This window comes from Saccostrea cucullata, unplaced genomic scaffold, assembly GCF_032062105.1.
Source record: "Saccostrea cucullata isolate Sc308-1 unplaced genomic scaffold, CSIRO_AGI_Scuc_v1 ctg539, whole genome shotgun sequence".
In the NCBI taxonomy this organism is placed as follows: domain Eukaryota; kingdom Metazoa; phylum Mollusca; class Bivalvia; order Ostreida; family Ostreidae; genus Saccostrea; species Saccostrea cuccullata.
The window spans coordinates 135,965-162,500 of NW_026927933.1; the positions used below are offsets into that span (position 1 = coordinate 135,965).

Sequence of the window (26,536 nt, forward strand, 5' to 3'; positions counted from 1 at the left end):
AATGGCGGACATCGAAGCGATTGTCGTCCACCGGTAAATAATGTGAATAAAATATATTAGGAATGTGTCCAAGTTGTTCTGAAATCAGACTGATTATTCTTTGTTCTCGGGTAGAATTATAGCTGTAAAATAAGAACGTATTTACGTGTTATTTATGCCTCTGGTTTAACAACAGTATGAAACTACGGAGGCATTGAACAGGCAAGTTGGAGAAAAATAAGTAGTAACACAATTCAACGAAGTTTTAACTACATTTTTTAAAAAACTTTATTTAAATGCTTTACTCATTAAAATACCTGTTTGTTTTCTTGATACGTTCATGTCACGGAATAACCCCGATAATTCTAGAGGTTTACATGTTCTGATACATTGTATCTGCGTAAGAATCTTTAGAAAACGGGAAACAAAGCCTCGTCCTATATAGTAAGTTCGTCCTATCTTAGAATTTTTCAAAAATTAAGGCTAAAAATGAGCCTTTTGACCTATATACCCCATCGACCTATGACCCGAAAATTACGGTACATCAACATTGACTGAGATATCATATATCATCCCAACAGCAAGAATCAAATTTTGCATCAAATTGGCAGTTTTGCTTACATCATCTGCTTTAAGAAGAGATCTAAGCAGTTTTTCCTTAACTTCTTTTGAATAATCTTTAATAACAGAATCAACTGAATTCACTGTGACCTTTTCTCCTCCAAGATTTTCAATCAACTGATTGTTGTATGCGTCTACTTTAGAATTCTGTGTAAAGAGATGAGGAGCATGATGTGGATAATTGTCACTTGTTTCTGAAATCATGCAACTGTGTATCACATTCATATCTTCTGCTGTCATTACGTTGTAACGAAGGCGATTCAGGAGTTGAGCGAACTCAATATCATCTTTTTGGCGCATGATTTTGTCCAACTCAAAAATAGAAAAATGCTCCTTCCAAAGATTGCTTGCAAGAACTTGGGCATCATGATTTAAATCCTGAAAGATCCAACGGTCCATCACAGGCTTAAGTTGGAAAAAATCACCAACAGCAATGATACTTATACCACCAAATGGTTTCTTGATGCCTGTGAGAAGTTGTAGACGACTGTCAATGAGTGCTAATGATCTGTTTCCCACCATTGATATCTCATCAATAATGATTACTTTCAGGTTTTGGTACTTTGTACGAAAAGTGTTCAATTCGTCAGAGTGCAAACTTTGTTGACTTTGATTAATTTTTTGATGGAAAGCAGATGCTATAGTTGCTCCTCCAATGTTGTATGCCGCCTTGCCAGTATAAGCACACAGAAGTATTCTTATGTCATCTGGATTTTCACCTTCTGTGGAACATAGGTATCTGTGCAGAGCTTGATAAAGTGCCCTTATCAAAACAGATTTGCCAACACCAGCACCTCCAGATAAAAATGTATAAATAGGTTCTTTCTTTGTTTTGACCCACTGCACAACATGATTAAAAAATTCCCGCTGCTTTACATTTAGACTTCCTAAAAGTTGCAAGTATTCACCGTCTGATAATCTTACGGAACTGTCTTCTGTTATTTGTCTTGTTGATGGAATGCCTATATCAGAACCTAAATCATACTGTCTTTGTTCAACTGGTCTCTCAGGATTAAATGGGACAAAGTTCTCAGATTCACGAGATCCTTCATTTTCATCCTCTCCTTCTGTTTGTTGAGCATTTGGTGCCAATTCATCATAAGCTTCTGAAAAATCCTCACTTGCCATTTGCAGAGCTGCATCAAGCTGTTCAGCATTGTATTCATATTCCTTGACTTTGTTTGTTAAAAAGGATTTCCTACGATTAAAGGATTTCTCAAATGAGTCAGTTCCAGATATTAGATCAACCGATTCAACTCTCCAAGGCAAAAATAACATAAGTTTTTCTCTGTAGTAGTTTTCTGGATCCGTTTTGATATTAAAACGCACATATCTAATTACCCTTGGCACTTTTCGTCGTCTAATTTTTATGCCGTTTCTCAAAGTAACAAGTGTATCACTTTCACCAAAGTCAAGATCTGAATCATTCTCTTCCTCATCATTTGACATATTGTTCTTATCATCATCATCATCATCATTCACTTCCTTTTCAATCAACTCCTTTTCATCATCTTTTGGGAATACAACATCTAGTTGTGATACATAATCAGCTAAACACCAGTTTTCAAGCTGTTTTGGGCGTTTTGCATACCGTTTAATTATATTGCTACATTCCACATCTGTAGAATTTGGTGTCAATTTTTCTAATTCTGCATCTGTTTTGATGAGAATTACTCGGTCATCTGATGGACTTGTGTTGATAAAAACTACATCTCTTGATGCTTTTGTCATTGGCATTTGTAACACTAAATATGCTGCTTCCTGTGCTCCAACTTCAACACTGTTGAGAAAATGGTTTCCAATGTGGCGTACCTGTCTTTTGATGTCAAGATTTCCTTCTCTAGCTTCCTTTGCTGCTCTGCTTAGTAAATCACTCATCCCTCTTTGAGATTTACTTATGTAAGAAACAATGTACATAGCACAAGCATATGGGTCCAAAATATACTGTATATCGATGTTAGCTCTCCAAGCATCAAGAACTACACTGTTGTAAAAGTTTACCCTCATATCACATGGCTTTCTCTCTAGAAAAACCTTTGGACCTCTCAGTGAACTTCTAATGCATTTAATGTAATCTTCCTCAGATATCTTTAACACAGTGCTTAGGAGTTCCTTGTAGGACAAATCGCATCCATTTTTCATATCATTTAACTGTTTCTGAATTTCATCATGCATTTTCCTATATTTGTCAACCTCACATTCAAGTGGCTCCAAAATCAAGGTCTTTTCAAGAGGAGGAAGGGGAAAACCAAATCTGCATACAGCTTTACTTCTCTTTTTACATGTTTGTGAATGTTTGTGTACTTGTAAGCCAGTCAAATCATCTTCATTCTTTTCACATTTCAAGTAATTGTCTACATAATTCACTATCTCTTGTTTATTATTTTCATGATATTTTGGTGCATTTTCTATCCAAACAATCATATGAACATGTGGTGATCCTCTTTGCTGAAATTCAATTCTATAAAAGAAGTCTTTCACAACACCAATTGGATGGTGGTCACTTCTCAATACTGAATTCATGAACATACGGAATCTATGATCAAAGTATCTAGTGCATGTAATAGGATCCTTCTGTACTAGTTTTGATTTTTCAAACCAAGTCATGTTGTCGATTTCTTCATCAGTGTATTCCTTTCCATCATTTAACACTCCAAGTGCTCTAATGAGATCATTCCATCTTGTATCTGCAGCAGACAGAGACATAAACCATGTTGGTAAACCCAATTGTCTTATCATTGCAAAAACATCCTTTTTTCTTGTTTCAAGATATGCAGGTGAATTTCGTAACTGTCTAAACACAAAAAAACCTTCATCATGTCTAACAAGGCTATTCACATGTTCAGGATTTTTAATTTCATTTGCTGTGATAGATCTTCCTTTGGTTTTGCATTTCCGAAGAGCCAGGTTGCATTTATCTGTAACTTGTTTCATTTGTATTTTTTTCAACTTAAAAAACAAATTTGGAACAGACTGGGCTGCACGTCTATCAACACTTCTCAATTCCCATTTAGCTATATCTGCATACGAGACACGTACTTGTCTTTCATCGTCTTGTAATCTTCCCTTTCCACAAAATATTGTTTGAAATGATAAATATTCTGCAGTCTGATCTTGATATAAACTAAGGGGACGTTGTCCTTCTCCTGGAGCAAAGGTGTATATCTGATTCATGTCTTGAGAAGCATCATCTAAAAGAGTATCACAATTGCCATCTCTACCAACTCCGTCTACTTCACAATACTCATCGTCATCATCGTCTTCATCGGTCTCAAGATTACCAGTACTTTGATCTCTTTTTGATTGTGTTTGCACTAGTTCTTGAACAATTTCATTTCCAGAAGATGTGATTTCTTCAAACCAGCTATCATCAACATTAATGTTTGCATTCTTGTAAAAGTCACTGTTGTTCAAAAGCCAATGTAATGCAATCAGTACTTTTGTTGGTCGTACATTTTCATGATAATCACATTTTTGGTAAGACAACTTTTTTTTCAACTTAACAGGAATTGTGATATTTTCATCCATCTTTCTAGGCAAGCTATTAACAGTAGGTTGAATATCAACAGGAACATTCACAACATTTCCTTTGACAGAATATTGTCCACCTCTTGGCAACTCCCTAATCTGCATAAAGGGGATTCGAAGTGATATTAGTCTCTCTTCTAATGAAAACAAATCTAATTCTCTTGGCTTGGGAGGCCATATCATACCATTGAGAACAGACAGCTTTGGGATTTTTCAATATAAAATTCTCTAACTGAAGAATAGCAAGTCTTGCAAATCCATTCTGCATTATCAACAGAAGTAATACACGTAAGATATTTGCTTTTACTTGTGTCATCAAGTTTAGTATTTTCTACTTTTAAAACACTTTCTTTAAACCATGTTTGATGACAACATGAGCACACAAAAACTGGACCATGCTTAATCTGTTCATGAAAATTGTGAATGCAATCCTGTACGTTTATTCCAAACTGTCTTTGTCTAATTCTTTCATTTTCCTTGTTGCAATATTCTTTATTCTTTCTTTTTTCTCCTTTCCTTTGTTTATCATCCAACCTCTGATTTGGCCTGTAAGAGCAATCACTGCGTTTAGTTTGCTTCTTTGTTCTTTTTCAAGAACAAGAGGATCTTCCCTACTCTTGCTTTTTGAAATTCTATTTCCTTCATTTTCTTTTTGTTTTACTTCACAATCTAATCTTTTCAACTTTCTTGCAGACTTGTCATTTTTTCTTTCTTTCTCTCTTACTTCATCATTCTGTCTTTTAATTTTCCTTGCAGTTGTTTCCCTTTTGTTCTCCTTGTCTTTAACATCATAATTTTGTCGTTTTAATTTTCTTGCAGATTTATCCAGTTCTTTTTCTCTTCCTCTTGATTCAACATTTTGTCGTTTTAATTTTCTTGCAGATTTATCCAGTTCTTTTTCTCTTCCTCTTGATTCAACATTTTGACGTTTTAATTTTCTTGCAGTTTTATCCAGATCTCTTTCTTTTTCCCTCACTTCATCATTCTGTCTTTTAATTTTCCTTGCAGTTGTTTCCCTTTTGTTCTCCTTGTCTTTAACATCATAATTTTGTCGTTTTAATTTTCTTGCAGATTTATCCAGTTCTTTTTCTTTTTCCCTCACTTCATCATTCTGTCTTTTAATTTTCCTTGCAGTTGTTTCCCTTTTGTTCTCCTTGTCTTTAACATCATAATTTTGTCGTTTTAATTTTCTTGCAGATTTATCCAGTTCTTTTTCTTTTTCCCTCACTTCATCATTCTGTCTTTTAATTTTCCTTGCAGTTGTTTCCCTTTTGTTCTCCTTGTCTTTAACATCATAATTTTGTCGTTTTAATTTTCTTGCAGCTTTATCCAGATCTCTCTCTTTTTCTCTCACTTCAACACTTTGTCGACTCATTTTCTTTGTGTTAGCATCTCTTTGTCTTTCAATGTGTTTAAATTGTTCATTTTGTCTCTTTTTCTTCATTTTGTCTCTTTTTCTTCATGTATTCTCTCATATAGGTTTTCCTGTGATAATCTTGTGATTCTGAATTTGTCGCTTTTAGCTTTTCATCCATTCTGTAATACCTTTTCTGTAATGGATCATTTTCTGGAAAGCTATGGTACAATGTTGCAATTGAGATGGGTAAAATTTCAAACTGCACTGCAAGATCAATATGCATACTGTTATACATGCTGTACATAAAAGACACTAAATCATCAATACTCCTGTTAAGCACTAGTACAGATTTACCATCACAAGAAGACATGCCATCACTGTCATGAGAATGTGAGTCAAAGAAGTAATACTCACTGTCTGACACTTTATATACAGCAGAACAAATGGCTCCTATCATTATCAGTAAATATCTTGAAACTTGAAATGCCTCTTCTAAAGCCTGATGCAATGTTTTAACCTGCCTGTTTTGTTCTTCCAAGATAACCAATCCCCAAATGGTTTCAAATTTTTGAATAACATGATGATTTTCTCCCATTTCAATGTTTATTGGCAATTCATCAAAATTTAAAAGTTTGTTGAGAAACTCTCCCCTTTGTTGCAAACTTTTGACAGTCTTTACATAAATTTGGTCTCCTGATACTAAAGTTCTATCTATAAATTCTGATGTAAATGAAAATCCTTCATAACATTTTGTCAGCATGGTAAGAGCATTGCAAGTACACTGACTACCTCTTGAGAATGATGAAAATCTAGTGTCCCCTTGATGGAATGTCCCAAATACTATTTTTCTAGTACATACCTGGTCATTTTCAGAAACACTGTGCAATGTTTTTTCTCCAGCTATCACACTAGTAGTCTGTAAAGATTCAGTGGTCAAGGTTTTGTTCACTAAACTTTTTTCAGCAATTTCATTTTGCAAATTCATTTCATCAGATTCATGAAGCAGATCTTTTGCACAAACTTCACTCTGAGCATTTGTTTCATAAATTTCATTCAGCATATTTGTCTCACAAATTTCATTCAGCATATTTGTTTCACATAGTTCATTTGCCAGATTCATTTCACAAAGTTCATTGAGCAGATTCATATCACAAGTTTTATGGTTTTCCTGTTTTTTTGGTAACCTGAGGGCAGGCTCCTCAGGGTCAACATTGGTTTTACTGTTTTTCACGAGGCCAGTCTCCTCAGTCATTTTAATGTCATACATTGTTTTACTGTTTTTTAAGAGGCCAGTCTCCTCAGTCAAGTCCAGGTCAGACATTGTTTTACTGTTTTTCATGAGGCCAGTCTCCTCAGTCCTGTCAGTCTGTAACTCTTTCTTGGCACTGCTCTTCCTCCAGTACTTCTTACGAGGCATCTACAAAAATACATCTTTGAGATTACAACAAAAAAGTCACAATTATTTTCAAACCATTAAAATATGTTCACAAATAACACATGGCTATGTACGACTTGAAATAATCTTTATAATGTAATCAATTCCTCATAATTTTTTAGCCAGAAGAAAAGTTTTTCTGAACTTTATAGATAAAGCATTTAACAGTACAATATTTTACAAAAATAAAAACTATTGTAAATAGATTCCCTTCTCATATAAACTCATCTAATAAAAATGTTACATCCCTCCCCAATCATGACAAAAAAAGTTGAAATATTTTTATTTTACCTTCCCAATTTGATACAAGTTTTAAATTGTTATATTTATAAAAATTTCCTGAAACTTATCTTGTAAATTTTAAATGCTTGCCCTTTAATATCAACTAATGACATTTAATACTAGAACTGTCTAAATAGGACAAAATACCCTCGCTGGGTTTTTCAGAAGTAAGTTTTTCCATAATAAAGATATGTATCACACATGAATTATAAAATTTTTCTTCCAGTGACCTTGAACTTCCCCAAATGACCTTGGGTCAAGGTCATGACACACCCTTGGGTCATTGGCAATCTTTGCTTGAAATGAGAACCTACCAAGTTTATCCATAAGAAAGATGTGGACCGGACACAAATTATGAAATTTTTCTTCCAGTGACCTTGAACTTCCCCAAATGACTTTGGGTCAAAGTCATGACACACCCTTAGGTCATGGGCAATCTTTGTGTGAAATGAGAACCTACCAATTTTATCCATAAGAAAGATATGGACCGGACACGGATTATGAAATTTTTCTTTCAGTGACCTTGAAGTTCCCCAAATGACCTTGGGTCAAGGTCATGACACACCCTTAGGTCATTGGCAATCTTTGTTTGGAGTAGTACATTCTAATGTCGCTCCATAAAAAAGAAATGGACCGGACACGTTTGCACAGACAGCTAGACGGACAGACAGACAGAAGGACAAGGTGATTCCTATAAATGTATACCCCCCCAAACTTCGTTTGCGCGGGGTATAATAAATTATATTCTATGTTAACAAACAATATAAGCTAAAATTTATATTTTGATACATTTCCGAGTAGAACAATTGGGACAGGGTGTAACCATCATTTTCTAAGTCCTTTTGAATCTCATTGTAAAAGCCAAGGTTACATTTTCTTTCACTTTGTTCTTAATGACATCACATTTACATGCACAGTAAGGTTGCTTATGACCATAAAATTAGATGTAATTGTGAAACACTTATGTGCCTGGTGGCAACAATATATAAGCATATAGTTTACAGTCAAGGACACAAGGTCATTGACCTTTGTGTCATTTGTATGAGCTTAATTGATAAAGTATGCATACCAGATATGAAGTCTCTATCTCCTATGGTTGGAAAGTTATGGCAAAAGATCAAAAAAGTTAAGAATCCTATTTAGTAAAGGGGGTGAATGAGGCTTACTGATTTCTTAAACGAATTTCTTCATATTACTACATTAGCCTTTCACTTAAAATTTTCTAAAGTGAAAACTTACACAACAAAAAAGTTGGACTCTTTTCTGCAATCACATTAAAATTAGACTGTTAGATGTTAGATCCGCTTGCATACTCGCTACACTAACATCTAACAACATCCCATTGAGGGTCATGTCAGAGGTCAAATTCTATCAACCAATCAAATAGCCGCAGGCAAAATCATCATATATTGTTGAAGCGAATAAGTCTTGAGGCGTTCCGAATTTGACCTCTGACGTGACCCTCAATGGGATGTTGTTAGATGTTAGTGTGGCGAGTATGCGAGCGGATCTAACATCTAATTTTAATTAGATTGGTGGCACTGTAGCTCTCCAATCTGTCAATATAATTATTTTGGAGTGCTGCATTTCCCACAACCCAATGGTAATTTGAATGGTTCAGTAAGATTACAGGAAACAAACATATTTTTTAAGTCTATATGCATGTTATTGTATTTAAACAGGTTCAGTATAATCACTAGATTAGCTACGTACGTAGAATTCCCTACGTAGCTTTATTTACCAACCTCAGATACCTTTATTTAGCTATTTCAATGCATTTTTTAAAAAATTTTATTTTTAACAAAAAGAGACAAAAAATCACAAGAAAATGAATATTTATACTAGTGAGGTTTTAAAAACAATCCAAAGCAGATATAGCTTATACATTGCTGCGTTTGGACAAATGAATGCAAAACATGTAATTCCAATGTTTGGGTAACTGTCCTAGCTCTCTTTTGCATGTGGTGAGGCATTGCTGAGTATGATTACTTCACATTGGCCTGAATAATTACAGACATGTGCTCATTTTAACCAGAACTGGACTTCTCTGTCATTTCATTCAAGGAGTAACTGTTTCAAATGTCATACCATGGGTGTCAGAAGCAAATTGAAAGTGGGGGAAGGGGACTTAACCAGCCAAAAAAAGTAAATCCCAATTTTCAATGCCTATATATTGTCTATCTTTGCAAAAAAAAAAAAAAAAAAAAAAAAAAGAGGGATTACTGGTTCCAACGCCTAAGCATACATAGCCCCAAAACTAACTTTGATTGTAAAAGACATTTCTTCATGAGTGACTTTTTCATGAATTGTTTTTAGATGAGTTAAAAATTTAAAATGATCACTGCATCAACATGAGATTTCTCTGCACATTCTGAGGAAAATGTTTTTTTCACAGATATAAATCTATTTGGTAGCTAAATAAGGCCTAAAAAAAAAATATGTTTGTTTCCGCTTTCCCAACTGACCCTAATTTATAGTGCCGACCATAATTTTTTTTTAATGCTTTTGTACCAGGGAGTGCAAGATTTCACCCAGGGAATTAGAGTCTCCAACTTTGCAAGCTTTTAACCTTTCTATTATAAGTTTAAGTCACAGAAATGCTTGAAAACAACATTTCTTTTGTCATTAATATTTCTTCTATACATGTTTTGATTAAAGAAACAAAGAAAAAACTTACAAAAAAAAAAAAAAAAAATTGCCTAACTACCTACCCTAGATTTTTTCAGACTGAAAGCAGAAACAAACATATTTTTTTCTAGGCCTAAAGCTACCTCAGGTAGGTAAATAAAGCTAAGTAGGTAAATCAAGCTACGTAGCTAAATCTAGTGATTATACCACCATTACCGGACCTGCTGAAATTTATTTTTAAATGCATTAAAACATCACAAAACACTTGCATTTTTACCATAACTAGAAAACTGACCAGTCAGCAAGGGCCCCGCCATGGGGTAGAATTAAAAGGGTGCAGTTTACAGAGTGATTAAAAAATATACGAAAAATAAGCAACAGCAACTGTATTCTTAAAATTTCAAGATAATTCCTGAATATTCAAAAACCTGAAAATAATATCTTTGTATTTACATTAGGCAGTAAAGAACAACTTAACATTGAATGTACATTTAAACAATTATGAAGCTTGTGTTATATAAAATGCCAGCCTTCAATCAATGCAAATATCAGGCCTAGAAAAAAAATATGTTTGTTTCCGCTTTCCCGATTGACCCTAATTTATAGTGCCGACCCTAAATATTTTTTTAATGCTTTTGTCCCATGATGTGCAAGATTTCACCCAGGGTATTAAAGTTTTCAACTTTGCAAGCTTTTCAAGACAGAAAGAAGTTTGGGTCAACTTTCTATTATAAGTTTTAGTCACAGAGATGCTTAAAAACATGATTTTTTTTGTAACTAATGCTACTTCTATACACGTTTTGATTAAAGAAGCAAAAAAAAAATTTCAAAAAATAAAAAATTGCCTACCTACCTACCCTATATTTCTTCAGCCCGAAAGCGGAAACAAACATATTTTTTTTCTAGGCCTCATGAAGGCTTGACCTTAACTTCAAACAAACAGCAGTTGCAGACAAAGGTTTTCATTAATCTTAAAGTGACAGATTAAGAAAAGCCTACTAAATTTTCTGCAGCAACATAGATAATTAATCCACAAAGGATTAATTTTTTTTCATCATTTTTTTCTATATTAAGTTACAATAAGAACTTTTTCAGTATTAATGATAGAATGGGGTTTTTATACAACTACCTTAAAAATTACTAATATTCTTGAATTAACATAAAGTGAAAAAAATTAAATCAAAATCTCTTCTTTAATCTATTTCTTGTTTTTAGAATTCAATGAAATCATAACTTTTAAACAAAAATAAATTATAAAAATTTATATTTAAATCCACATTTCAGAGTGTTCATAGCATTCCAAATTGACTTAACTTCAAAACAAACTTCATTTGACAGACAGAGGTGGTAATTCATCTCAATGTGACAGATAAAGATAATGCTTGGATTTTCTTCAGGAGGAAAGCTAATTAAAATGACTCATAGCAGCATTCAGTTTACAATGGGAACATCTTCAGCATTATCTCTCTTTGCCAATGCATTCTTATATAAAGTTAAGGAATCTACCCCACCACCCCAGCTCCAAAAAGAACCAAACTTAGCATCAAAATATGTATTTCTGCCTACTGAACTACCATACCAAAGCTACCTTGATTGGGCAACCATAAAAAAAGTTGCCCATTCATTCTTATGCATAGTTAAATCTCACCCCAGCTATAGAGAGACAAACTTAGCATCAAAATATGTTTTTTGATTATTACCATACCAAATTTGAACTTAATTGGGCTACCATAAAAAAAGTTATTAGGAAAAAACAGAAAATTTATTTCTAAATGCATTAAAACATCACAAAACACCTGCATTTTTACCATAATTATTTTTATTTAATACTATAACATTTTAAAGGAAATTGAATATATACACATGCAAAGAAATCCTTCCTGATTCTCCTTCCTTGTGTAAAGTGATGGTCCTGGTGTACTTCTATAACAATTCAAGACTGTTGCATTGAAAAACTGACAGAGTAAAATCTTAATCTCAATTAAAGCCATTGAAAATAAATTTTACCTTGCTATATGCATTACACAGACAAAAGCCGCACAATAATTTAATAGTATTTTTTTAATTTTCACTGAAAATGACCAAATTTTAATTAAATAAATCTTCGATTGTCTGATTTGAAACTCTGCCAAGAATAAGAAATAAATAAGCCTACATTATGATATATTGGTGATTCGGAAAGTTTCCGACATTATTTCAAGCAAGTCATAAAAATCACACCGTTTTCGTGTTTCTAACTTTCAAACTGAGTCATTAGTTTGATTGTTAGGCCATGACTTACGATTCTTATTAGATTTTAAATCAGTTCTCAGTCGGGGTTGTTGGTTTTCACCGCGTATATTTAATACACAAATACTTTATCATTTACATTGTCTGTTTCAATAATTTCTACAAGAACGGTCGTGTACTTCTCTTAAATAAATCTATACATCACATTACCTTGATACAACTAATATTAAACCGATTTTTGACACGATATTCACTAAAAGTAAAATGACTATTGGATGACTGCTTTCTTCTTCCAATATGGCCGCAACAAAAGCCTCGTTTTCAAATTAATCGTATATCGAACCCGATTCAAATACATAATTCTACAAACAAACAAAGGAAAAAAACAAACTTGAATTTACAAGTTACCTGAGGATGCTTCCATATAAATACAATCAATTATGGTTCTGCTATTCTTGAGAAAAAGATTTTTAAAGAATTTTACTATATATTACTATGTGAAACTTTGGTCGGCCATTGTGGCCCCGCCCTACCCCGGGGGGTCATGATTGGAACAAATTTGAATCTACACTACCTGAGGATGCTCCCATATAAATATGATGAATTATGGCTTAGTTATTCTTGAGAAGAAGATTTTTAAAGAATTTTCCTATATATTTATATGTAAAACTTTGGTCGGCCATTGTGGCCCCGCCCTACCCCCGGGGGTCATGATTTGAACAAACTTGAATCTACACTACCTGACAATGCTCCCATATAAATATGATGAATTATGGCTTTGTTATTCTTGAGAAGAAGATTTTTAAAGAATTTTCCTATATATTTATATGTAAAACTTTGGTCAGCCATTTTGGCCCCACCCTACCCCCGGGGGGTCATGATTTGAACAAACTTGAATCTACACTACCTGAGGATGTTTCCCCATAAGTTTCATCTTTCCTTGCACAGTGGTTCTAGAGAAGAAGATTTTTAAAATATGCCACCAAATTTTCATTTATTCCCAATTATCTCCCCTTGAATGAGGGCGTGGCCCTTCATTTGAACAAACTTGAATCCCCTTCACCCAAGGATACTTTGTGGAAAGTTTGGTTGAAATTGGCCCAGCGGTTCTTTAGAAGAAGTCGAAAATGTGAAAAGTTTACAGACAGACGGACAGACAGACAGACGGACAGACGGACGCCGGACAAAATGTGATCAGAAAAGCTCACTTGAGCCTTCGGCTCAGGTGAGCTAAAAACTATATTTTTTGTTATGTCTTTATAGAAAAAAAGTAAAAATAAAAGTAAGTATAATATTGCAATATATTGCTGCTGCAGCAGCAATACAAAATTTAATATTGCAATATATCACGATACAATTTTTCAATCGCAATACCCAGCTCTATTATTCATTATAATTTTATCTCTCAGATATATTCAAACAATGCATTATTAATAAGGCGATTCCAAGTTTTTTCTATGTTTAGCGTCCGCGTGCGCCTTGGTTTTTGACACCCCATATGAGAAAAAACACACATCAACAGGTGTCCTGAAATTGATAAATTTAGTCGAAATTTCTGAATTTTGTAAATTTCTCCAAATAATTCTGTACAGTAAGTTATATTGGGTGTATTGTAAGCATTTAATACGTTGTTTTTGCTTAAGAATAGATATTTCTTGTATTAAATTATGCAGTTAATGCAGTTTAGTTAGATCAAATCATTTGAAGGGCGTCATTTTTATGACTTTTAAGCTTGTCTTTTATGTTTTGGCTTGTGTGTTTTTTGCGAATAGGTAGGTAGGTTTTTGAAAGATGAGTGGACGCTAAACAGAGAAAATACTTGGAATGGCCTAACCAAGTTAACCAAACCCTTAGGAATAAGTGCTTGTTTGATATTTTTCATCAAAATTATGCTTTGTAACCCTAAAAAATCTTTTATCTCTTTACCATCATTTTCACTGCTTTCATTATCAAAAATTTTCTTCTTCTTCTTTTCTTTATGCTTATGCTCTTTCTCCTTGGCTTTTGGTTTAATAGAAAAACTTAGTTTGGTTGGTTTTTCAGTTCCTCTCTTCTCTCTTTCCTTTGCTGCCTCCTATATAAATTGATACTAAATAATCAATTTTAAATAAATAAATAACCAGAAGTCCCTGTTGAAACTGTAGCTCTACTTGTTTGTACTTATAACAAAGGGAAAGAAAACAAAAGGCCCATGTGCCATATTGCTCACCTCAGTAACTTTAGCCATTCTGTTATTTAACTGATTCCCACCTTTATAATAACTCCCCTGCAAAATCAAATTCATAATTTCAGGAACTATTATGAATTGTTCTTGAACATGCATTCATGATGTATCATTAGGCATGACTGGTTCATGCCTGGTTCATGCAGATGGTTCATGAATTTTATTCATGATATATATATATATATATATATATATATATATATATATATATATATATATATATATATATATATATATATATATATATTCATGAATATATATAAAATATTGATAATTTTCAATTTAAGACAGAAAAAATGTCTATTTCAAGGTAATGAATGTTCAGGATTTTCATGAAAACTAAAATAATTGACACAAACAATTGCCAGAAAACACTCATTACTCCCATAATACAACTTTTGCATGCAGATGAATTAATGGGCTGCATGTTTTGATCAACTATCTGAAAAAATAATTCATGAAATCTCTAAACATTTCGAGTTTTGATTTAGTTATAAGTAAACTAGAACTGTCCAAATGGGACAAAATACCCCCCGCTGGGTTTTTCAGAAGTAAGTTTTTCAATAAGAAAGATATGGACTGGACACGAATTCTGAAATTTTTCTTCCAGTGACCTTGAACTTCCCCAAATGACCTTGGGTCAAGGTCATGACACACCCTTGGGTTATGGGCAATCTTTGTGTGAAATGAGAACCTACCAAGTATCCATGAGAAAGATATGGACCGGACATAAATAATGAAATTTTTCTTCCAGTGACCTTGAACTTCCCCAAATGACCTTGGGTCAAGGTCATGACACATCCTTGGGTTATGGGCAATCTTTGTGTGAAATGAGAACCTACCAAGTTTATCCATAAGAAAGATATGGACCGGACAGGAATTGTAAAATTTTGCTTCCAGTGACCTTAAAGTTCCCCAAATGACCTTGGGTCAAGGTCATGACCCACCCTTGGGTTATGGGCAATCTTTGTGTGAAATGAGAACCTACCAAGTTTATCCATCAGAAAGATATGGACCAGACACGAATAATGAAATTTTTCTTCCAGTGACCTTGAACTTCCCCAAATGACCTTGGGTCAAGGTTATGACACACCCTTAGGTCATGCGCAATCTTTGTGTGGAGTAGTAGATTCTAATGTCCCTCTGTAAGAAAGATATGGACCGGACACGTTTGCACAGACAGATGGACGGATGGACAGACAGACAGCTAGACAGACAAACAGACGGAGAGACGGACAAGGTGATTCCTATATACCCCGCCAAATTTCGTTTGCAGGGGGCATAACAACACTGCATCATCATTGACAGCATTTTTTTTTTCTCAAATTGACTTATGTTCCTTCATCATTTAAATTAACCTGAGTTGTATTGATATTGTGCTTTAAATAATCTTATTTTTCACAACACAACTTTGTTCGACTAAATTTTCTCAATGTCAAACTTTGAACAAGTTGTTAGAAATGGAAAAGTCTGGAAACAAGAGGCCCACGGGCCTTACAGGTCACCTGAGCATTATGCAACAATTTTCCAGTGATTGAATTTGATTCATGTTTTAAGCCAGATGCTATGGCATTCACAATTTTGAAAGAGGCACCATTTATCATCATAACTATACACTTAGCAGTTGCTTAGTTTGGTTACTTAATACCTATAGGCAGGGTAGGGGAACAAAAAATGCATTTCAACTAATCAGTAATATTCAGAAATAATTAGTAGTGGCCCTACCATACATGAACCCCTGACCCTTTGTCCTAGATCCACACATTGCACAATTTTTAAAAAGGCATCCTTGCTTTTCAAAAGTATTTGATTAATACCAAGAAGCAGATTTCAAACAATTAGTTCATTTTCAGTATATAAGTACAGCCCCCCTCTCTATGGTACCCCTGACCCTGGGGCCTTGAAATTCACAATTCTGGAAGATTAGGGCCCTTGCTCATCATAACCATATAGGTAGTTCATCTGCTTAATACCCAGGAGCGGAGAAGAAAATTTTCAAAGAATTCACGTATTTTCACTATATAATCAATAGAGCCCCGCCCTAACACCAGAACTCCTGACCCTGGGGCCATAAAATTCATAATTTTGGTAGAAGCACTCTTGCTCATCATAACTATGCACTTAATTAGTTTATTTAATACCCAGAAGCAGAGAAGAAAATTTTCAAAGAATTCATGTATTTTCACTATATAATCAATAGAGCCGCGCCCTAACACCAGAACCCCTGACCCTGGGGCCATAAAATTCACAATTTTAGTAGAGGCACTCTTGCTCATCATAACTATGTACTATTTAGTTTATTTAATACCTAGGAGCAGAGAAGAAGATTTTCAAAGAATTCATGTATTTTCACTATATAATCAATAGAGCCCTGTCCTAACACCAGAACCCCTGACCCTGGGGCCATAAAATTCATAATTTAAGTAGAGGCACTCTTGCTCATCATAACTATGTACTTAGTTAGTTTATTTAATAACCAGAAGCAGAGAAGAAAATTTTCAAAGAATTCATGTATTTTCACTATATAATCAATAGAGCCGCGCCCTAACACCAGAACCCCTGACCCTGGGGCCATAAAATTCATAATTTTGGTAGAAGCACTCTTGCTCATCATAACTATGCACTTAATTAGTTTATCTAATACCCAGGAGCAGAGAAGACGATTTTCAAAGAATTCATGTATTTTCACTATATAATCAATAGAGCCGCGCCCTAACACCAGAACCCCTGACCCTGGGGCCATAAAATTCACAATTTTAGTAGAGGCACTCTTGCTCATCATAACTATGTACTTAGTTAGTTTATTTAATACCCAGGAGCAGAGAAGAAGATTTTCAAAGATTTAATGCATTTTCACTATATACTTATTCAGCCCCGCCCTAGCACTAGAACCCCTGACCCCAGGGCCATGAATTTAACAATTTTGGTAAAGGACTCAATGCTGCTTACAATCATCCAAACAGTTTGACTGCTTGATGTCCAGGAGTAAAGAAGAAGATTTTTAAAGATTGCATTAATTTTAGTGGTTTTGGCCCCACCCCTCAGGCCTCAGGGGGATAGGGATCATGAAATTCACAATTCTTGTTCCCCTTCACCCATAGATGCTTTGTGCCAAATTTGGTTGAAATTGGTTGAGTGGTTGCAGAGAAGAAGCTGAAAATGTTCAAATGTTAACACACGACGGACGAAAACGGATAGCAATAGGTGACCTAAACAAACTTCTTGAAAATGTATCATATATTTATTAACAGAAAAAAAATTATATCTCTTATCCATGTTATTCGTACTGTACTGTACTATTCTTGGGTCAAAAAGCTGTATTATTTTGATGCAGTTAAAAAAGTAATACTTTTTACGTGTATCATGTATAAATAATACAGCACAGACCGCATGGTTGTGAAGTATCTAGGACATAATCCACATTTGTATTTTGTAGTCTATTACCCTTTACGTCTTCATTAGGGGTGTGCAATATTATCAATATATTGGTATATTGCAATATCAAACCCAACAATAATATATAGCAATTTTCATTTTTCAATAAGGGTATTGATGATATGCAAACTGGAAATATTACACAAATGCTAAATATGGTGTATCTGCAGCTGTACATTTTTAGCTCACCTGAGCCAAAGGCTCAAGTGAGCTTTTCTGATCAAAATTTGTCAGTTGTCTGTCGTTGTCTGTCGTTGTTGTCGTTGTCGTTGTTGTAAACTTTTCACATTTTCATCTTCTTCTCAAGAACCACTGAGCCAATTTCAACCAAACTTGCTACAAAGTATCATTGGGTAAAGGGGATTCAAGTTTGTTCAAATGAAGGGCCACACCCTTTTCCAAGGGGAGATAATTATGAACAAGAGGCCCATGGGCCTTATAGGTCACCTGAGCATTATGCAACAACTTTCCAGCGATTTAATTCGATTAATGTTTTAAGCAAGATGCTATGGCATTTACAATTTTGAAAGAGGCACCATTTGATCATCATAACAATACACTTAGCAGTTGCTTAGTTTGTTTACTTAATACCCATAGGCAGGGTGGGGGAACAAAAAATGCATTTCAAATAATCAGTAATATTCAGCAATAATCAGTAATGCCCCTATCACACATGAACCCCTGACCCTTAGGCCTAGATCCACACATTGCACAATTTTTGAAAAGGCACCCTTGCTTTTCAAAAATATTTGATTAATACCAAGGAGCAGATCTCAAACAATTCATCCAGTTTCAGTATTTAAGTACACCCCCTCCTATGGTACCCCTGACCCTGGGGCCTTGAAATTCACAATTCTGGAAGATTAGGGTCCTTGCTCATCATAACTACATAGGTAGTTCATCTGCTTAATACCCAAGAGCAGAGAAGAAAATTTTCAAAGATTTAAAGTATTTTCACTATATAATCAATAGAGCCCCACCCTATCACTAGAACCCCTGACCCTAGGGCCATAAAATCAAAATTTTGGAAGAGTTATTCTTGCTTATCATAACTATGTACTTAGTTTATTTAATTCCTAGGAGCAGAAAAGAATTTTTTTCAAAGAATTCATGTATTTCCATTATATAATCAATAGAGCCCCACCCTAACACTAGAACCCCTGACCCTGGGGCCATAAAATTCACAATTTTGGTAGAAGCACTCTTGCTCATCATAACTATGCACTTAGTTAGTTTATTTAATACCCAGGAGCAGAGAAGAAGATTTTCAAAGAAATAATGCATTTTCACTATATACTAATTTAGCCCCACCCTAGCACTAGAACCCCTGACCCCGGGGTCATAAATTTCACAATTTTGGTAGAGGCACTCTTGCTCATCATAACTATGCACTTAGTTAGTTTATTTAATACCCAGGAGCAGAGAAGAAGATTTTCAAAGAATTCATGAATTTTCACTATATAATCTATAGAGCCCCGCCCTAACACTAGAACCCCTGACCCTGGGGCCATAAAATTCACAATTTTGGTAGAGGCACTCTTGCTCATCATAACTATGCACTTAGTTGGTTTACTTAATACCCAGGAGCAGAGAAGAAGATTTTCAAAGAAATAATGCATTTTCACTATATATTAATTTAGCCCCACCCTAGCACTAGAACCCCAGACCCTGGGGTCATAAATATCACAATTTTGGTAGAGGCACTCTTGCTCATCATAACTATGCACTTAGTTAGTTTATTTAATACTCAGGAGCAGAGAAGAAGATTTTAAAAGAAATAATGAATTTTCACTATATTATCTATAGAGCCCCGCCCTAACACTAGAACCCCTGACCCTGGGGCCATAAAATTCACAATTTTGGTAGAGGCACTCTTGCTCATCATAACTATGCACTTAGTTAGTTTATTTAATACCTAGGAGCAGAGAAGAAGATTTTCAAAGAAATAATGCATTTTCACTATATACTTATTTAGCCCCACCCTAGCACTAGAACCCCTGACCCCGGGGTCATAAATTTCACAATTTTGGTAGAGGCACTCTTGCTCATCATAACTATGCACTTAGTTAGTTTATTTAATACCCAGGAGCAGAGAAGAAGATTTTCAAAGAATTCATGAATTTTCACTATATAATCTATAGAGCCCCGCCCTAACACTAGAACCCCTGACCCTGGGGCCATAAAATTCACAATTTTGGTAGAGGCACTCTTGCTCATCATAACTATGCACTTAGTTGGTTTATTTAATACTCAGGAGCAGAGAAGAAGATTTTCAAAGAAATAATGCATTTTCACTATATACTTATTTAGCCCCACCCTAGCACTAGAACCCCTGACCCTGGGGCCATAAATTTCACAATTTTGGTAGAGGACTCAATGCTGGTTACAATCATGCAAACAGTTTAACTGCTTGATGTCCAGGAGTAAAGAAGAAGATTTTTAAAGATTGCATTAATTTTAGTGGTTTTTGCCCCACCCCCCAGGCCCCAGGGGGGCAGGGACCATGAAATTCACAATTTTTGTTCCCCTTCACCCATAAATGCTTTGTGCCAAATTTGGTTGAAATTGGTTCAGTGGTTGCAGAGAAGAAGCTGAAAATGTTCAAATGTTAACGCACGACGCACAACGCACGACGCACGACGCACGACGACGGACGAAAACGGATAGCAATAGGTCACCTGAGTTTACTCAGGTGACCTAATTAGAGAAAAATTAATGGCATTTTTAAAAAATCTTCTTCTCAAGAACCACTGGGCCAGGAAAGATGAAACTCATGTGGAATCATCCTCAGGTACTGTAGATTCAAGTTTGTTCAAATCATGAGCCCTGGGGGTAGGGTGGGGCCAAAATGGCCGATCAAAGTTTTACATAGGAATATATAGGAAAATTTTTTAAAAATCTTCTTCTCAAGAACCACTGGGCCAGGAAAGATGAAACTCATGTGGCATCATCCTCAGGTAGTGTAGATTCAAATTTGTTGAAATCATGAGCCCCGGGGGTAGGGTGGGGCCAAAATGGCCAATCAAAGTTTTACATAGGAATATATAGAAAAAATCTTTAAAAATTTTCTTCTCAAGAACCACTGGACCAGGAAAGATGAAACTCATGTGGAATCATCCTCAGGTAGTGTAGATTCAAGTTTGTTCAAATCATGACCCCCCGGGGGTAGGGTGGGGCCAAAATGGCCGATCAAAGTTTTATATAGGAATATATAGGAAAAATCTTTAAAAATCTTCTTCTCAAGAACCACTGGACCAGGAAAGATGAAACTCCTGTGGAATCATCCTCAGGTAGTGTAGATTCAAGTTTGTTCAAATCATGACCCCCGGGGCTAGGGTGGGGCCAAAATGGCCAATCAAAGTTTTACATAGGAATATATAGGAAAAATCTTTAAAAATCTTCTTCTCAAGAACCACTGGGCCAGGAAAGATGAAACTTCTGTGGAATCATCTTCAGGTAGTGTATATTCAAGTTTGTTCAAATCATGACCCCCGGGGGTAGGGTGGGGCCAAAATGGCTGATCAGATTTTAACATAGGAATATATACGAAAATCTTTAAAAATCTTCTTCTCAAGAACCACTGGGCCAGGAAAGATGAAACTCATGTGGAATCATCCTCAGGTAGTGTAGATTTAAGTTTGTTCAAATCATGACCCCCAGGGATAGGGTGGGGCCAAATGGCCGATAAAAGTTTTACATAGGAATATTAGGGAAACCTTTAAAATCTTCTTTTCAAGTACTTCAAAGCCACGCTTAGTGATATTTATAGGGAATCATCCTCAGGTAGTGTAGATCCTATTTTGTTCAAATCATGACCCCCTGGGGGTTAAAATTCAAGCCCCCCCCTCAGTAAACTTTCAGTTCTGATCTGATATGTGCTTTTTCCTAGCCAATTGCTCAGGTGAGCGATGTGGCCCCTGGGCCTCTTGTTTTTTGTTAGTAATAGACATTGCAACAGATGTAAAAGTTAACCAGAAGTCTCTGTAGAGACTGAAACTCTACTGGTTTGTACTTATAGCAAAGGAAGAGAAAAGTACTTAAGCAGTAGGGAATTGAAACTTTACAACAGCAATAAATAGAATAACGATCCTTGATTAAGTCTCTTTATGTTCTTAGTGTAGTCTACTTGCATGCCACATTATATTATAATCAGACTAAAACTGTATTTGGAGCAGCATTTTGAGAGTATTTAACAGAAATTTCTATTTTTAGTAACCAAAGCATGTTCATTGAAGTCAAAAACCGATATATAGAATTGTGTGTCTTATTGTAGTCTACTTGTGTGCCAAGTTACATTGAAATCAGACCAAAACTGTAGGAGATGTAGCATTTTGAATGTATTTCACAGAAATTTCTATTTTTAGTAACCACAGCAACACCGTTCATCAAGAACAAAACCCGATAAAGAGAATTATGAAAATATCAAAAAATTCCTCCAGCTGGGCTCGAACCTACATCCCTTAGTATGTAAGTCAGACACGCTAACCATTGAACCATCAAGTTGTACACAAGTAAGAGTATTTTGTAAACTATTTTTTTTTTAAGATGCTAGAGGATACATGTAGTTTCGTAGGAAAGTACCGGTCAAATTTCTTAAAAAACTGAGATCTTGTCGGTTTGATGTGATATTGTATGTAGGAAAATAATTAGAATAATTATGGGACACATTTGCAGTGAAGCAATGACACTTAGCATATACAGAGTCGTAAAAGCGAAAGTAATACACGTGGTCAGTTGCAGAGGAAATTCAAAATCCCGGAAAAACAGTGAGTGAGTCATGGACATTTTTTCTACACTATACTGTATAAAGCGGGGTATCTGCAATTGATTTAACCTATCTAAATTGCGTGGAAATTTATTTGATATGAAAAATCGCTATTTCCGAGATTCAGTAGATTCATATTTAAATCTAAATAAAATTAAAATAAATTCCATACACCTAAGAAAGCAAGAATATTATTCTCACGAGTGAAATAAATTCCATATTCAACTACAAAACATTGAATTTTCTATTTATTACATTTTTTTAAAAAAATTCTTTGATTTTTCCTTTGCATCTGTCTTTTTGTAATACAGTCATAGGCTCGTGTAAAGAGCGGTTGAGACGTCATAGCTAAGTGAGATGAAAACACTGTAAACATGGATTTAGCAACATATTTTTGGTAATTTTGACAGTTTTATTTGCTGTCAGAATGGTTTTTTTTTTTTTCATCTATCTTATATTAGGCCAAGGAAGATTTTTTTTTGTAGCTAATCTTCGTTATGAGAGTTTTCCCACACTTCTGATATTCGTCACACTGTGACAGGATATCATATTGATATCCTTTCACACTGTGAAAGGATATAATAAAAAGAACTGAGATATATATTACAAGGATAATGTTGTAAATTCAATTCAACAACAATTTTCAATTTATGGTTTTGTACTTTTCTTTATCAAAATGGCTGACGAAAAAATGTTATGAATGATCTTTTCATTTGTGATGCTTAAATAATCTGATTCCTACGTTGGAGAACAAATACCATGTTTTAAAATGAAAAGAAAAGTTGAGATATGACATAATGTGACAGTTTCTAAATTTTTTATGAAGTTTTTTTTTAGACAAGAGGCCCATGGGCCACATTGCTCACCTGAGCACATGGGCTAGGTAATAAACACAAATCAGCTCAGTATTGAAGAGTTTACTTGGTGGGGGAGGGGGGGTTGAATTCTTTATTACTTGAGAATGTCACTATATCAACAAGAGGCCCATGGGCCACATTGCTTTCCTGAGCACATGGGCTACTTAAAAAACACAAATCAGCTCACTCAGTATTGAAAAGTTTACTTGGTAATGGAGGGGGGTTTGAATTTTTTATTACTTGACAATGTCACTATATCAATAAAGCATTCGTGTATAAGTTTGCCATACCTGTAAAGAAAAGAAAAGATTTTTCCTACATATTACTTGATCTCCCATTGTGACCCTTGCTATTTCGGCTATTTCAATATAATATCAGAGCACAAAACCATTTCTCATATATTTATTAATAATTTCTCCTGATATTCTGGTGAGAAAATATTAGATATTCATTTTATCTGATACAAAAATTTGGACCATCATGGTATTTTTTGATAATTGTGACCTTGTTTCATTAGTGAGGCCTTTGTCTACACTGTATGACCCCTTGAGTATGATAATGAGGGGATTAGTACGGCTGAACGCACACAGTCATCTTACCTGTGTTAATAATTAGCACACTAGATCAATATGTTTAGTTTATAGTTATGATGATCAGCTTGGATTTGAATTACTTCTCAGTGATGTACTTGTTAATTATGATAATTGTTTGCAATTTTTTCCAAGTAAGATTTTAATTATTGAACGTATTAGCTTGTGTATGACAATTTGTTGGGACATTGGAATGCATCATAATTACAGAACTATTGACTCGAGAATTGTCACAAACAATATGAATACATAACCATATTAAAGAAACAAATAAAACAAAACAATTAAATATTTTTGTTTAATTTTAATGTACCATTTATCTGGGGGAAAATAAATTACGGAATAAAGTCAGGCTTTTAGTCTACTTCCATTTCCAAAATGGCATCCGTCGAAGAAGGAATGTAAACGTACTGATTAAAGATGGCAATAACTATTAAAAAACAATTTTTATAAGTCATTTTATTTGAAAAATTTTATCAAATTAAATTGATAAGTAAGTTTAACATTTTCTTTTAGGAGAATCACCAGGTAAATTAATCAAACGAAAATGAAAGTGCAAGTTTGAAATTTGCTACGATGTGTTGTTAATACATGAAGCTCTCTCTATACATCTATGTTTGGACACGAAATAGAGCAATCAGTTATTCTATTATTCTGCTATTCTGAAAACAGAAGGCTGACAAATTGACTATTGGATTAAGCGGGATTCACTGTATATTCATATTTCTTATGCAAAACTTTGATCCCTCATTGTGGCCACAACCTAACCCTGAGGGGTCATGATTTGAACAAACCTGAATCTAAACCACCTGAGGATGCTTTCATTAGTTCCATATAAAGAATCAAAGGCCTGAAGGGCCATAATGGCTTACGTGCTTGACATGGATGTAAAATGTAAGGAAATGTAGTATACTAGAATATTACTTAGTGTTTTCCCCAGAAATTTCTTAATGCAAGGGTGGGGGGTCGCTGAATTGACGACCTAAGGTGTTTCCTGGCAGTCACGTACACCCATCATTAATGACAATGGTTTGGAATAAGTTTGATAAAAGACTAGAATTATAAGTACTTTTTTAGTAGGATTAATATTCCAGAATAGCTACTCATTAATAATACAACATCCAATAATCATATAATGAATTTAAAAGGACAAAAGACTGCAGGAGTCCACAATCTTAAGATGAGGAAAATCTTAAGTGTACAAACAAATATTATTAAAGAATCATATATTCTTACCCTCATGTGAATCTGCTTTTTGAAATCATAGTAAGGAAAATGAACATGATGTGGTAAAAGGAACTCAAATCTTGGATCATTTTTACTCTTGACCACAATTTCAAATTCGATTCCATTTTTGGCCACATACATAGCCATTCTGTCAATTACTGGCTGAATGTCTGGTGGAGGTGGAACAATTGGTTCATAAGGACCTGGGGAGCCTCTGAAAACCATGAAAAAATATAAATTGTTATTTTCCCTTAAAAAAAAAACTTCAACACATATATCATATTGTGTCTCTTTTATCTATGAAACCAGAAATCAACAGTTCTGAAGATTAATTTACTGATTTTCAATTTTAAAAAATTACTATTTCTTGGAGATTTCAAAAATGATTAACAAGATGCTGTTATGAGACAGTAATACCCGCACTAAGGTGTTTGAATTCCATCTGCATTGAAAGCAAGTTTTTTTGACTTGCCTAAATAGCCAAACGGTCTAGCGCACTGTTCCTGTACTGCTCATAATCTCTATTCTAACATTCAACATGATCTTGGACTCATCGCAATAGAACTTGGATAGACAGATTTCCTAGTCTTTTGCATGACAGATTTTCCAAAAACTTTGTTTTAGAAAGTCTCCAATTAATCTTGGAAAATAATTTCAAGCATTTTAATGACATGGTTTACAGACATAAATTAGGCACGGCAATGGGAACCAAAGTTGCGCCAACTTATGCTACACTTGTCCTAGCATTCTTAGAAGACAACTCTATTTAACTGCGAAAGAAAAATTCGGGCAGGACTTTGAAACTTTTATAAGGAAGTCGTGGATATGCTACTTAGATGACTGTTTCATCATATGGGACAAAAGTGAGGATCTATTAATGGAATTTTTTAATATTCTCAACACCCTGAGCCCTACTTTGAAATTCACCATGGAATCGGATAGTAGGCACTATCCTAGATGATTGATTCAAAACGGAATAAACAAAGCAAAATCTCAAGAAAGAAAAGATCTACTTACCGTGAAAAACAAACCGGTTAATAATGTCATACCATACCTATCGACACATAACCCAAGAAATCCAGAGATTTTCAACATTATTAGAAAAAATCTGCCCATTTTAGAGGATGATCCAGACATGAAAACAATATTAGATACTTCACAGATCATTGAGAGTAAACGACAAAGTCCGTCTCTTAAATCAATACTTATAAAAGCATCCTTTTCTACTAACAACAAGGAACCAGCTATCAACAATAAATGCAACAAGCCCAGATGCAGTACTTGTCCATTCCTGACAGAGGGATCTAAATTTCAATTTAAAACCGGAAGCGAATTTACAATTAAATTATCAATGTCATGCACCAGCTCTAATCTTATTT

General features: G+C 34.6%; 1 protein-coding gene across 2 annotated transcripts in view; it reads right to left on the reverse strand.

Moving 5' to 3' along the window:
- LOC134275905 (splicing factor, suppressor of white-apricot homolog) overlaps window positions 1-26,536 on the reverse strand; it is a 225,753-nt gene that overhangs the window by 90,143 nt on the left and 109,074 nt on the right. The window contains exons 8-10 of one of the 2 annotated variants that reach the window (XM_062758183.1): window positions 25,167-25,371; window positions 14,269-14,325; window positions 13,986-14,133 (exon numbers count right to left, since the gene is read on the reverse strand). In XM_062758183.1, coding sequence (XP_062614167.1) covers window positions 13,986-14,133; window positions 14,269-14,325; window positions 25,167-25,371 — 410 coding nt within the window. The remainder of the gene's footprint in view (window positions 1-13,985; window positions 14,134-14,268; window positions 14,326-25,166; window positions 25,372-26,536) is intronic. The other variant, XM_062758184.1, reaches the window with a different exon arrangement.